This window comes from Papilio machaon, chromosome 27 (genome assembly GCF_912999745.1).
Source record: "Papilio machaon chromosome 27, ilPapMach1.1, whole genome shotgun sequence".
NCBI classification, from domain to species: domain Eukaryota; kingdom Metazoa; phylum Arthropoda; class Insecta; order Lepidoptera; family Papilionidae; genus Papilio; species Papilio machaon.
In genome coordinates this window covers 4,476,017-4,490,073 of record NC_060012.1, presented here as the reverse complement: position 1 = coordinate 4,490,073, position 14,057 = coordinate 4,476,017, and the positions used below count along the sequence as shown (strand labels likewise).

At 37.6% G+C, this 14,057-nt stretch overlaps 1 protein-coding gene across 4 annotated transcripts in view; it reads right to left on the bottom strand.

Moving 5' to 3' along the window:
* LOC106711065 (heterogeneous nuclear ribonucleoprotein L) overlaps positions 1 to 14,057 on the bottom strand; it is a 264,080-nt gene that overhangs the window by 176,882 nt on the left and 73,141 nt on the right. For all 4 annotated transcript variants that reach the window (XM_045684645.1, XM_045684646.1, XM_045684647.1 and 1 more), the window contains exon 2: positions 12,571 to 12,684. In XM_045684645.1, coding sequence (XP_045540601.1) covers positions 12,571 to 12,684 — 114 coding nt within the window. The remainder of the gene's footprint in view (positions 1 to 12,570; positions 12,685 to 14,057) is intronic.

Below are 14,057 nucleotides of genomic sequence, written 5' to 3'. Positions count from 1 at the left end.
AAGGTTCATCTGCTCCCAACGAACTGCTCGTTGCGAACACCGAACAAATAAATGCTTATGTCAGTCGCCACCCTTACATTGCAAAGACCGTTAGAAGCGTCAGATTTGAATATTCTAATCTATAAAAGCTTTTAACTATTTCAAATACTGTTACGCTATTTTTCTTTATAATACGTTAAGTAACATTGAGTAAGTATCATCACTACTCATAATAATAAATTAAAAACAAAATATTCCATCCGTAATTATAGTTAGAATTAGTATAATTAAGTACAAAACATACCTAAACTCTTGTACACTTTCCTCTCGCAGTTTGGGGTCCAACAATAACCCGACATTGTCCAAACTTTACTCATATCTACTGCTAACATTTAATCCACCATCATATTTAACGGACCACAGATTAACTCTTAAATAGATTAGGTAACCAGTATGGTTATTAAAGGATTTATATCTTAATTTATTTAACACTAGCTGTCGCCCGTGACTCCGTCCACGCGTAATTAAAAAAGTAATAAGATTCATCAAGATCCGTTGAGCCGTTCCGGAGATACCTAAAAACAAACATCCATCCATCCATCCATCTAAACATTCGCATTTATAATTTTAGTAAGAAGTAAGATATCAAACACACTATACTGTGAATCTAAAGAATTAAAAATAAACTATCAACTGCTTCGCTCGGGTAAATAAACTAAAAACCTTAGATTTGACAGAAGATGAAATAAGAGTAGAGTAAGAACATCATGTAAAACTAAATTCCCTCAAGACACGGATGCGACGGTCATTGGGAGCACATCAAGCGATAGACGTTCAAAATGGCGTCCAACATGGCGTCCAAGATGGCGTCAGATAAGCCGCATCGTTCGGATATCCGACGCGGATAAGCGACGGGTGATTTAGCGATGTATCCGCTGTTTGTAAACATACAAGCTCTGTTATCTGTACAAGTGACATAAAACCCTAATGACATAGAAAATCATTGCTCTTACAACTATTGAAGACATGATTCTTGAAGAATATCTAATGAGTTGGTAAATAATAAAGCCAGTGTAAATCTTTGAAACTTGGTGATTTTAGTTGCTAGGCGATTTACGCAATACAATGTTAAAGAGGTTTGTAAACATCGCGCGTCGCCGACATATCTATCTGTCATCGTCGCAGATAGTCGCTCGCAATCTGTTAGTCATGACCGTCGTGAGAAAAGTCGCAACAATTTTCAAGATGGCGGAGCAAATCTATACAGTTGTAGTCGCTATGCCAGAACTGACCGAATAGACGACTCGAGTCGACAATTCAATTTTATGTGTACGTAGCGCGCGCTACGCGATTCTCGTAACGGAACCATACAATATTAGTTTCGACGATTTACGTTACATTGTGTGCGAAAGACTTTAGAGTTAATCATAGATGTGTTACAATATCCCGTAAATCTCTTTTAAAAATAGATACCACTATAATACTCTTAGAAATGAATCACAATTTGATATTTATATCACTTCTAAAGTCCTGTGAAAATCAAGGGGGGAAATAAAATTTAAAAGTAACTTCAATGTTAGGAAGGTGATAAAATCGCATTTACTTTCCTATCAAGTTTCCAATGAGGAAAATTTTGTTTTAGAAACTTTGCTACTGCTGATTACGAGAACTTTGACATTATTTCATCCATGTTCTTGTGTAATCGTGTTTTCACTGCAGAATAACCAGTACAAAAACATTTCATGTGTTCTATAAATAAAATCTCTACTGTTAACAATTTTCCAAACTTTATCGGCTCTAAATTTGACAATGACCCATCAAAAAAATATCCACGACTGGTTAAAAATTTGTTACTGAATCACGTTTTTTTTTTCAAACGTTACAACAAAAAAATACTGGCTGCAAATGCCAATATTTTTGGGAATCAAAATTCACAAGATCGCTTTGTATTTTTTTAACGTCATTAGGTGGCAAACAAGCAAGCGACCTGAAAAAGCTGAATAGCGAAGCGACCGCTGCCCATAGACAACCGAAATTGCAGATGCGTTGCCTACCTATAGTCGATGGAGGACAGCACAGAAAGAGTACATTCCCCCTTCTCATGCATACGCTGTCAAATCCACTTTCCTTTCTTATTCTTTCTTTATAACAAATGGGTGGGAAAAAATGGTACTAAAATTAGACCTCTGATACGCGAGATTACTTCAACTGTTTTCGAGTGCTGTGTGGTCGTAGTATTTCACCGGTCGAGTCGATTTTTACCTCAATGTGATGTTAAAAATTTATAAATCCAACACAAGTCTAACTTCTCGCAATGCAGGTTATGTAACATACGTATCCTGTGCCAAAGATTATAGACGTGGTATGTGCGGAATGTATGCCAATAACTGACTTATGCCACTTCACGTAATGTCGCAGAAAATCCAATGCAATGAATAAAATACCTGGCAATATACAATATTTTATCTTTATCTTACTAACATTATAAATGAAAATGTTTAGATGGATGGATGATTGTTAAAAGGTATCCCCAGAACAGCTGCATGGTATCTTGATGAAATTTGATATAGATATAGAACACATAAGCTACTAATTAAGTTTTGTTTCTTCCGCGCGGACGAAAACTAGTAATAAATACGAAAGTTTGGATGATTGGTTATTTGACAGATGATATCTCCAGAAGAGCTCAACTGATCTCGCTGTAATTCGGCACAAATGTATAAAACATCTGGAAGAATACATAGACAACTAATTAAGTTTTGGACATAACATATATAACATAACATACAATGGAAAGTTTAAATAAAAGTTTGTTTGCACTAAAGGAATTATTTAAACCGAGTTCAAAATATTACAGTAATTAGTGACTTGGTCGTGGGTTTCCATTTTCAAAAAACTTGTACAAAAATATTTTGTTATCTACCTTTTTTCAAAGGCAATAAGAGAGAGCACAATATGTTTTATACAAGTTATTCAACAATGGAAACCTACCGTTACTGTGTAACACACATATTTATAATTCATGTTCACGTGCACGATAAATTCGAAGATAAATCCATTCTTACATTACTACAGAATTATTCTTAGAAATTACAGACAAATATGATTCTATTGAGATTTATGTGCTCTTTCATATCGCGCGAAATAGAGAAAAATATTATAGGGCCGTTAGCAATTTGTCACGTGAAATAAACCAACTAAAAGACGACCGTAGGCTTGAACAATACTAAGCCTAGATTATTTTTTTATTCTAAATAAGTTTTATTTAACGAAAAATATTTATAAATAAATATTTTCTGTTATCGTAGTTCATTTTCAACTTCATATAATTTACTATAATTACATATATTTCACTAGCTGTCGCCCGCGGAAGGAATTGAAAAATAAAATAACTAGTGTTCAAAATAATTAGTGCCAATGTGTTCTGCCAGATTATGTTCTTAATCTATGCCAAATTTCAGCGAATTCTTGAGCCATTCAACAAATACCATTTAACAAACATCCATCTATCCAACCATACATACAAACATTCGCATTTATAATATTAGTAAGATTTGATGAATAATGAATTTGTAGAATGCAAAGTTATTGAATGATTTTTAACCTATAATTTTTCATCATCAGTAAAAAAACGTTTAATACTAGACGTAAACCCTTATTCCACTAAATTATAAAGTACTTATTACTATCATTACAGAAGAAAAACTCATAAAAACGTTGCTAAAGCAAACAATATCAAATCAAAGTAAAAAAAATATACTAACTAAGTCAAACTCCCTTTAAGAAAATCTACAAACTTGTTCATAGCCCAATAGCCGGTGAGATTGCCGTATCAAGATGTGCACAGAGTAATAAAACTTCAGACAGATATATATCCAGAAAACTTCTCTTCAAACGTTTAAAGGTTATCTGTGATTCACTCACGTGAGCGTTAACTCAGAGATTGTGTTTACACACTCCAATGGGAATAAAAAGGTATTCTTTTCTTACAGATAACATTTTATGTAAAAACATTGAAATGTGAAAATATTTTACTTGAAATCATATACTAATAGTATAAACCGTTTAATACGACATCTATTAATATATCTGTTAAATACTATCGATTACTACGCCTGATTTGCCGCTCCCTACGTTGTTGTTAAAACATATCACACTAATATTGTAAATGCGAATGTTTAGATGGATGTTGGATCTGCGAACGGCTGAACGGATTTTGATGTAATTAGGCACAGATGTAGAACATAGTCTTAAAGAACACATAGGGTATTTATTAGGTTTTTTTTATAATAAAAGGGGCAAACAAGCAGCGGGAATACCAAGGTGTTCATCGACGCCCGTGGACATCTGCAACACCAGAGGAATCGCAGATGCGTTGCCGGCCTTTGAGATGGTGATACGCTCGCTTCTTGAAGAACCCTAAGTCGTAGCGGTTTGGAAATACCGCCGAGGACAGACCATTCCACAACGCGGCGGTAAAGCTTCGCGAAAATCGCACGGTTGTGGATTGCCAGCCATCGAGATGGTGTGGATGGAACCTGGCGGTCTGTCGGGTCCTCCGATGACGGAACTCAACTTTTAATTCTGCGCGGACGGAGTCGCGGGCGACATCTAGTTTTAAGTATTTTTCCAACATAAAAATTCATTCGAATTTTTTATTATATATTTCGCAACTATAACAACTTTAAAAACTAGGTTAGACCTAAAAAAAAAAGCTTTTAACGTTAAAATTGTACGAAGTATTACAAAATATGCCGTAGTGATTACTAGTGTTTCCAAAAGAAGTCGAGGATCCAAGAATCAAAAACAAATGTCTAAATAAAACGTACAGATAGTGTGATATTTAATATATTTTTTTTTTTTTATAAGAGAAGGGGGCAAACGAGCAGCGGGAACACCAAGGTGTTCATCGACGCCCATGGACATCTGCAATACCAGAGGAATCGCAAATGCGTTGCCGGCCTTTGAGAAGATGATACGCTCGCTTCTTGAAGGACCCTAAGTCGTAGCGGTTTGGAAATACCGCCGAGGACAGACCATTCCACAACGCGGCGGTACGCGGTAGAAAGCTACGCGAAAACCGCACGGTTGTGGATTGCCAGCCATCGAGGTGGTGTGGATGGAACTTGGCGGTCTGTCGGGTCGTCCGATGTCGGAACTCGGCGGCAGGAATTGTTCCAAACAACTCTTCTGAGCACTCCCCGTGGTAAATACGGTAGAAAATGCAGAGGGAACTAACGTCCCTCCGCAACGCCAGAGTGTCGAGCCGATCAGTAAGAACTCGGTCGTTGACGATTCGAACCGCTCTCCGTTGTATGCGGTCAAATGGAAGAAGCTGGTACTGGGGTGCTCCCGCCCAGAGATGCGAGCAGTATTCCATGTGGGGCCGAACTTGCGCCTTATAGAGCTGAAGGCGATGGCCCGGTAGGAAATACTGCTTCGCTCTACCGAGCACACCCAGTTTTTTGGAGGCCAGCTTGGCCTTGTCTTCCAAATGACCGCGAAACTGAACGTCGTTCGATATGTCAACGCCGAGAATACTGATACTGGCTGAGGCAACCAGGGGAGTGCCCTCGAAACGAAGATCCACGACAAAGGGTTGTTTTTTAGCGGTAATGGCGCATACTTGTGTCTTTTTGGGATTGAAATCAACGAGATTTCGTCGACCCCAATCCGAAACTTCACCCAGTAGGGTCTCCAGTTCAGACACAAGTTTGGTCCGGTTCTCATCGGCAGTAGCCCGAGAAACGTTAGCGCGGGCCGTGTACAATGCATCACCCGTGCTATCGTCTGCATAACAATGGATGTTGCTAATTTGCAGCATGTCATTGATATGCAGAAGAAACAGGGTGGGCGACAGTACACAGCCCTGTGGGACACCAGCATTAATTGGTTTGGGGTCCGAGCATGCACCGTCGACAACGACCTTGATGCTTCGACCCTCCAAAAAGCTGGCAATCCAGGCGCGTAGTTTCTCGGGCAGCCCGTAGGAAGGCAGCTTCGAGAGAAGTGCTCTGTGCCATACCCGATCAAAGGCCTTGGCCACGTCCAAACTAACCGCCAGGGCCTCCCCCTTGCCCTCGATCGCCTCCGACCATCGATGCGTGAGGTACGCAAGAAGATCACCAGCTGAGCGACGCTGTCGGAAACCGTACTGACGGTCGCTAATCAGCTGATGCTCCTCAAGGTACCTCATGAGTTGGCAAATATTTCTAAAAATATATAAAATTTTCCTTAGTCAATGTTTTGGGACAATTTTCGTGTGTGCTATTTTTATCGTCTCATCATAAAAAACTAATTTTACGACTTTCATACCATGGATTAGACAAATTCCAAGGTTTTTATATTTACATCGTGCGTTACGAAATTAGATTATTAAAAGATATTTCTTTTTCATGATTTAATATTGAATTCATACATTCCAATTTTATACAAAAAGATTTGACTGATGGCCGAAAAGTGGATTGCGGAGGTTCATTTGGCCACACCGAATGGAGGTCCGTGATCTCTGCTTACCCATCTGGGTTACAGGCGTGAGATGTGCAATGTGTAAATACACATTACACAACTCACACCGGTCAACTCACTGAATTCACTCAACTCACTGAGTCAAATGACTGAACCGAATTGAAAAATTCTTTCACTGTAGGGAGAAGCTACACAATCACCGGTTGACATAGGCTATATTCATTACTAGATTTTTTTAAATTCCGCGCAGACGAAATCGCGTGCAACTGTTAGTCTTTTTATAATAAAATTTCTTCTTTTTATAAACCTTCAAAGATCGACCTAAAGGAGTCATTAATAATAAATAAAATAATTTTTTATATAAATAAAAAAAATATGATTTACCATCTGGAATATATGTCTGGATGAATATGATTACTTATTCTAATGCCATTTGAGAGATATATTACAAAACATTGTAACACGAAATAACAAAGAAAACGTTTCAGAAGCATAAATCAGTCCCATCCGCCCTTACATTACTGTGTTACTTGACGTATCACTCATAATTACATTCACGCACTTCGTATCTAGAGAAAGAAATAAAGCTTGTTACAGAATTGAAGACGTCTATTAATATAATCGTAACTAAAAAATCTTATTTTTCAGCACAGCCAATTTATGTACTTAAATGACAGAAGTGGTCCTATCTTACTAATATTATAAACTAGCTTTTACCCGCGACTCCGTCCGCGCTGAATAAAAAATAGAAAACGGGGTAAAAATTATCCTATGTCCTTTTCCTGGTTCTAAGCTACCTGCCCAGCAATTTTCAGTCAAATCGATTCAGCCGTTCTTGAGTTATAAATAGTGTAACTAACACGACTTTCTTTTATATACTACTCAAAACAAAATAGGGCCCACCATCTTTTTGTCCCTTAATTTATGTGCATACATGATTATTAAATTTTTACAATTAGTCGATGTTGAATTAGGGTTTTACACATTAAGTAAACACAAAATAACGTTTGAATTGTTTAATTTTATCGCAATACACTCAAATACTCCTTTTTAGAGAAAATGAGCACTAAGTAGACTGTCAATAAAAACTTTTATAGTCACTGTTTGTTTTTAATAAACTTGCCGGGAGCTTTTCTTTAGTATCGAGTAGGACCTCCTTTGCTCCGTATGCACTCTCTGAGCCTATCTGGAACACTCTCAATCAGATGAGTGATGTTTTGATCGGGTATTCGTTCCCAACAGAGTTTCAGCGCGTTTATGAGGTCCTGTTGGCTGTTAACGTGGCTATGGGTCTCTTTAAGACTTCTTTTCAATTGATCCCATAAATGCTCAATCGGGTTGAGATCGGGACTCATTGCTGGCCAAGGTAAAACCGAGATATTGGCATCAGAAAGTGCCCTCTGAGTGACCCTAGCTGTATGCGCACGAGCGTTGTCTTGCATAAACACAAAATTATCACCTACTCTTTGTGAATATGGGATGACACGAGGTCGGATTACTTGCTCGACGTAACTGGCTGCAGTGACCGTGCCTTCGTTCAAGATCACTAGCTCTGTTTTGCCTAACAAGCTTATACCGCCCCATATCATCACACTCGGGCCCCCAAAACGATCAGTACCGTGCATGCATGGTTCAGTAAAACGTTCTCCTTCTCTTCTCCACACACGTACACGTCTGTCATCGCTAAAAAACTTGACTTTACACTCATCTGAAAAGAGTACTGTCCTCCAATTGTCCATGGTCCAGTGCAAATGCTCACGCGCAAACCTCAAACGTGCTGCCCGGTGAGCCCTTGTTAATTTTAAACGAATAACACGCATCCTAGAATGTTGCCCGTCCTCGTGGAGTCGATTTCGAATGGTTTGACCACTAACACGTGTGCCAGTAGATTGCCTTAGCCGGGATTGCAAGGTCCGGGCGGTTGTCGTGCGGTCCCGGCGCGCAGTCAATCGAATGTACCGGTCTTCTTGAGCAGTTGTGGCTCGAATCCTTCCTGATCCAGGTCTTCTAGCCACACTACCTGTCTCCTGGAACCGCTTCCGTACGTTTCGAATGGCTCGCCGTGACACACCAAGGCGAGATGCAACCGATCTTTGCGATTCTCCCTCTTGAAGCAAAAGAACTGCCCTTGTCGAAGTTTCCACATCCATATGACGACGAGATCCTGGCATTGTAATCGGGAATAATGCCGAAACTAAAAAACACAGCTAAACAAAATGTGTTCAAAGTATTGCGCTTAAAGCAAGACTGAGAACACAAACGATTGAAAATTTAAGAAATGGGTAAATGGGTAAGCACTTTACTTTTTTGTCTCCCCACTTGAAATCAACAAAAAAGTTAACTTTTAAAACATCATTATGAAGTAATAAACATGTGTGCTAGAAGTGGTAGTGCTTCATTTTGTCAATGATAAGTACATGAGTTATTTATAAACACGATTAGAGAAAAAGTTTCGGTGGGCCCTATTTTGTTTTGAGTAGTTTATATAAGATAGATGCAAAAGTTTAGACGAATGGATGTATGTTTGTTAGAAGGTATATCCAGAACGGCTCAACGGATCTCGATGAAATTTGGCACAGATGTAGAACATAATCTGGAAGAACACATAGACTATTTATTAAGTTTTTAATTCTGACAGCTACTGCAATAATACAAAGAAGCATATTCATTACAAAAGACAATAATCGGAGCTACCGAGCTATAATCCGAGATATCTCATTGGGCTAAACTTAACCCTGTGACCGCTCAGTTCAACTCACCCGAGAAATGCTAGACTGGCGCGCGCGTCCGTTGTTAGTGTAACGAAGCGGAAGTTTCAAGCAGTAAGATCTTTTTCCACTGCCCCGACTAACAAGTAAAACTTTATATCAATACATGTAGACAGGGGTCGAGTAAATAGTAGCCAGTAGCTTAGTGGAAACGAATTTAAATTGTCATACTCGTAGCGGTTAGATACTACATTAGAATGTTAAATTTAAAAAAGAATTTACACTAAGGGACTCTTTTGGTAACGTTTATGCCAGGTACTATAACGAAACAAAAGTTGCAACCGCACAGTGCGTTCGCACTCAGAGACGTTCGATCATCCCTTGTCATAAACACGCAAGAACTTCAACTTTAATGGATTTAACCACAGTATATACAAGGGTTTAATAGATATGTCAACGATCTGTTTTGATTTTTGTCAATTTATCAACCGACTAGGCATATCAGTCAACAAAATGGAAGGCAAAAAAATAACTGACAAATAATTCTCTAATCTTTGTTCTCTATATCACAACAGTTACTAAAAAACATCCTCTATAATTATTCTTTAATACTCAAAGAAATGTTTTATAAAATTTTACAAACATCAAAATTGAATAACCTCAAAGTCGGTGAAAAAAGACGATTAAATTTAAACGAAGAAAACAAACACAATATATTTTCAAATAACATTCCAAAAGCTATTCACAACATAAACATATAATATTTGTATGTACATTATACTGTACATCTGTTACATATATTTTTAACCGTAATAGAAATATTGCAAGTCATATGTCACAATAAACTTATAACACGAGTATCATATCCATTACTCATACTTATTACGTTTGTTATAAAATACAACAAAATAAAAAAAAAACTTGCAAATAAAATAACAACAATTATTATCAAAGTAAGAATGAATATCTACAATAATTATTAAAAGAATTCCGTTGTGCTTTTCAAGAAAGGTTATTAAGACAAAGATATTACTAAGACTTCTTTAAATTAAACTAAAAATAAAAATCAAATTGTTGCCATGAGTTTAATAAAAATATCTGTAACACAAAATATTTACTGAAAAAAAAATTAAAAACCAAAAATGTCCCGCACAGAAATCAAGTGTGGTCACCCCATTTAGACCAAGAGACAGCTGCGTACGTGACCATCATTGCAACTATGACGTAACAAAGAAGCTAACATTATCCAGTTTACATTGGCAGACTCCAAGCTCGTGTTTACTGAATATTGTATACAAAAGCTGAAGGGTAAAAGTTTGCATGCAACAGCAGAATTGTCATGTTTATTAACTAGACAGAGGATTAAAACAGTAAACTTATATTGCACAAAACTGCAAACTTGTACAACTGTGAATGCACTTGCACAACTGATGGCAAGAGAGCAATATAATTGTTTAAAAATTTTCAATATCTTGGTCTTACACCGAATAATGAAATCTACTCTACGGTGTATACTTGCAAAGAAAAGAATTTAAAATTCGATAATTCAGTATTGTCAACCTCAAATCTTTTATAACTATATATAGCCCGATAGTACGTCCGCGCAAAGTTTAAAACAAAAGTAAAGGTAATAAGTAGCCTATGTGTTTTCCCAGACTATGTTCTACATCTGTGCCAAATTTCATCAAGATTCATTGAACCGTTCCGGAGATACCTTTAAACAAACATCCATACATCCATCTAAACTTTCACATTTTATATTAGTAAGGTACCACTTACGATCGCAATTAGATTCGTTCAGAGGTGGCCCTTAGTGTAGGATCAGTAAAAGAAAAAAACACTAAAAGTATTAATTAGTAACCAATTAACTCTGTATGCGACAGAAAAAGTTGTAAAACTCTTATCCTTCGTATTTAAAAATCATAGTAATCCTAACATTGGCACGAACCTAGACGAGGTAATTCCGATAAATTTTCATGCAAATCGCCAACTTAAATATTAAAGATGAAGGGGATCGTAAGTTTACATGAATCATAACTGATCTCGTTTATACGTACGCCACACTTGAAAATCCAGCAAAGCATTATAAAGGAGATTTAAGTAAAAAAAGTCAATATTTCATAGAGTGAACGTGACATCATAGAGCGTGGCTCAGGGGTTAAGCACTTGACTTGCAAACTGCAGATCCTGGGTTCGAAGCCGGCCATGTACCAATGTGTTTTTCGATTTTCGATTTGCATATGTACATTTATCCGACGTTCTTACGGTGAAGGAAAACATGATGTAACCTGCACATATATGAGAAGAAATTCAACTAACCCGCACTGGGCCAGCGTGGTTGATTATGGCCTAGTCACCCTTAACTTAGGGTAGGCTCCGAGCTCCTTAGTGGAGACGTATAGTGAGCTGGTGATGAGAACGTCACATCCGTTAATCCGATTATCTAACTTGTATTCGAAAGGTTATAAAGTGTTAACAACATAAATTGAAACAGATTTATATCTCATACTACTATAATAAATGCAAATGTTTAGATCAGTGTTTCGATAACGCCCTCTGGGGGGCGATAACGCCCCCTTGGGGGCGTTTGAAACCTAGGAGGGGGCGATAAGGGGCCCAAAAAATGGGGGGCATTGAAATTAATTAAAGTAATGAGATTGTGGTTTTTAAGTTTTAGGACTGAATATAAAATAGGGGGCTCTGAAATATAATTGATTTTCAAAGGGAGCGGTGAAAGAAATAAGTTTGACAATCACTGGTTTAGATGAATGGACGTTTGTTACAAGGTGTCTCCAGAACGGCCGCATAGATCTCGATGAAATTTGGTGTAGACGTATAACACAGTCTGGAAGAACACATAGGCCTACTAATAAAGTTTTTTTTTAATCCAAGCCGGCAGAGTCAAGGGCGACAGCAAATCTATATCATTAGTATCGTATTATGTAACTACAAGCACAAATAAAACCGCTAGCTCGTTTCCTTATCGTGAAAACCACTTACTTATTCTTCTTAATAGATTTATTTAACGAACCAAAAGGTCTACGAATTCTAGATTTCCAATACAAATAAATATAAGCAAATTGTATAGCTTTGTACTCCAGTTAAGTAGACATTGAAAACGTTTTATTGTGTAATGGCGCGTCGCAGTCAGCAACAGGTCTTTGTGTTTATTTAAACATTCAATGTGATTTAGATTTATGAATTTTAGATTCGCAAACTGAAATTCATCCCGACTCTTAGTCAGATCGATCTTATAAAAAAGGAATAAATTAGAGTAATCTTTCCCATACAAAGCCTTAAGTAGAAGATGTAAATGTGAGGCGATAAATGTTGACATAGTAAATTGGAAAACAATTGCCAAGTACAGACAAGGCCCACAATGTGCTATAAATAAACAAAGAGGATGAGTACTCACCACAGTAATGGGGTATGCAGGATTGATGATGGTGTAGAGCAGGATGTGATTGGGCCGAGCGGGCAACTCTCGCTTGCGTCGCGGCTCGCTCGACATATAACTGTTGCCATTACTCTGTTAACAAAGAAATACATATATCTTACTTATATTATAAATGTGAATATTTAAATAGATAGATAGATAGATGGATGTTTGTTTGGAGGTATCTCCGGAATGGCTCAACGGATCTTGATGAAATTTGACACTGATGTAGAACATAATCTGGACTGGAGAGTTAAATTAATAATCTGTTAAAACAAAAAACTCATAATTCTTCGAAAATGCAGATGCGTTGCCTACTTTTAATCAACAAAGAAGGAGACGCACAGAAAGAAGATTTTCCCCTTCCTACGCGTCCCCTCTTCCGCAAAATCCACTTCCCCTTCTCAACCTTTCTTAATAAGAGTGGGAAGGGAAAGAGGACAAAAATTAGGCCTCGGGCACCACTCATAAGACGAAACGTGCAATTGCTTCCACTTCACGCCTGTCTTGTATGTGGTCGTGGTATTTCACCGGTTTATTTTCGCCGGCCTATTCGTGCACCCAACAAATATTGTTGTTACGGGACCTGCCACTGTTAGAGTGACGATTATTACGTTATAAGAACAGAAAGGTGATGAAATATTTTTTAAGTCTAAAAAACCTAATCTTAACAGTATCCTAGCCACAAATTTAATTGTGTAATATTATCACACAGTGAAAAGTAATTAATTTTAATATTGTCGGGTTTTCATTATAACATAGGTCGTAACAAGTAGCTCCGCTGTTCCCACTCACAAACTTTAATAACATACATAATAAGTTTGAAGAAGCCGACTTATGTTCGTACTGCATATAAACATGAAACAATCTTCAAGCCAATTTTAAATTAAATTAGGTCGACTGATATATTACTCATATTTTATACCGAATATGCCACGGGGAGTGCTCTAACGAATTGTTTGGAACAATTATTGCCGCCGAGTTCAGTCATCAGACAACACGATAGACCGCCAGGTTCCATCCACACCATCTCGATGGCTGGCAATCCAAAATCGTGAGGTTTTAGCGAATCTTTCTGTCTCGCACAGCCGCGTTGTGTCTGTCTTCGGCGGTATTTCCAAACTGGTACGACTTAGGGCTCTACAAGAAGCGAGCCTATCTCTTTCTAAAAGGCCGGCAACAGTTCTGCAGTTCCTCTGGTGTTGCGGATATCCATGGGCATCGTTGTTCACCTCATTGCCCCCTTCTCCTATAACCGTCAGTAAAATTTCAACTATACTACACTGCATGCATATCCGATTTAAATTAAACTTACACAATACATACTTCCTTTGACGATCTTTTCTATTTCAACCGATGATCTTTAATATTGAAATCAAATCGCCACCGTCTTCTCCTGTATTATCGGTAGCATAAATATAAGCTAGTTTATACTGTGCTGTGGTAAATCAAAATTATCCCGTAAT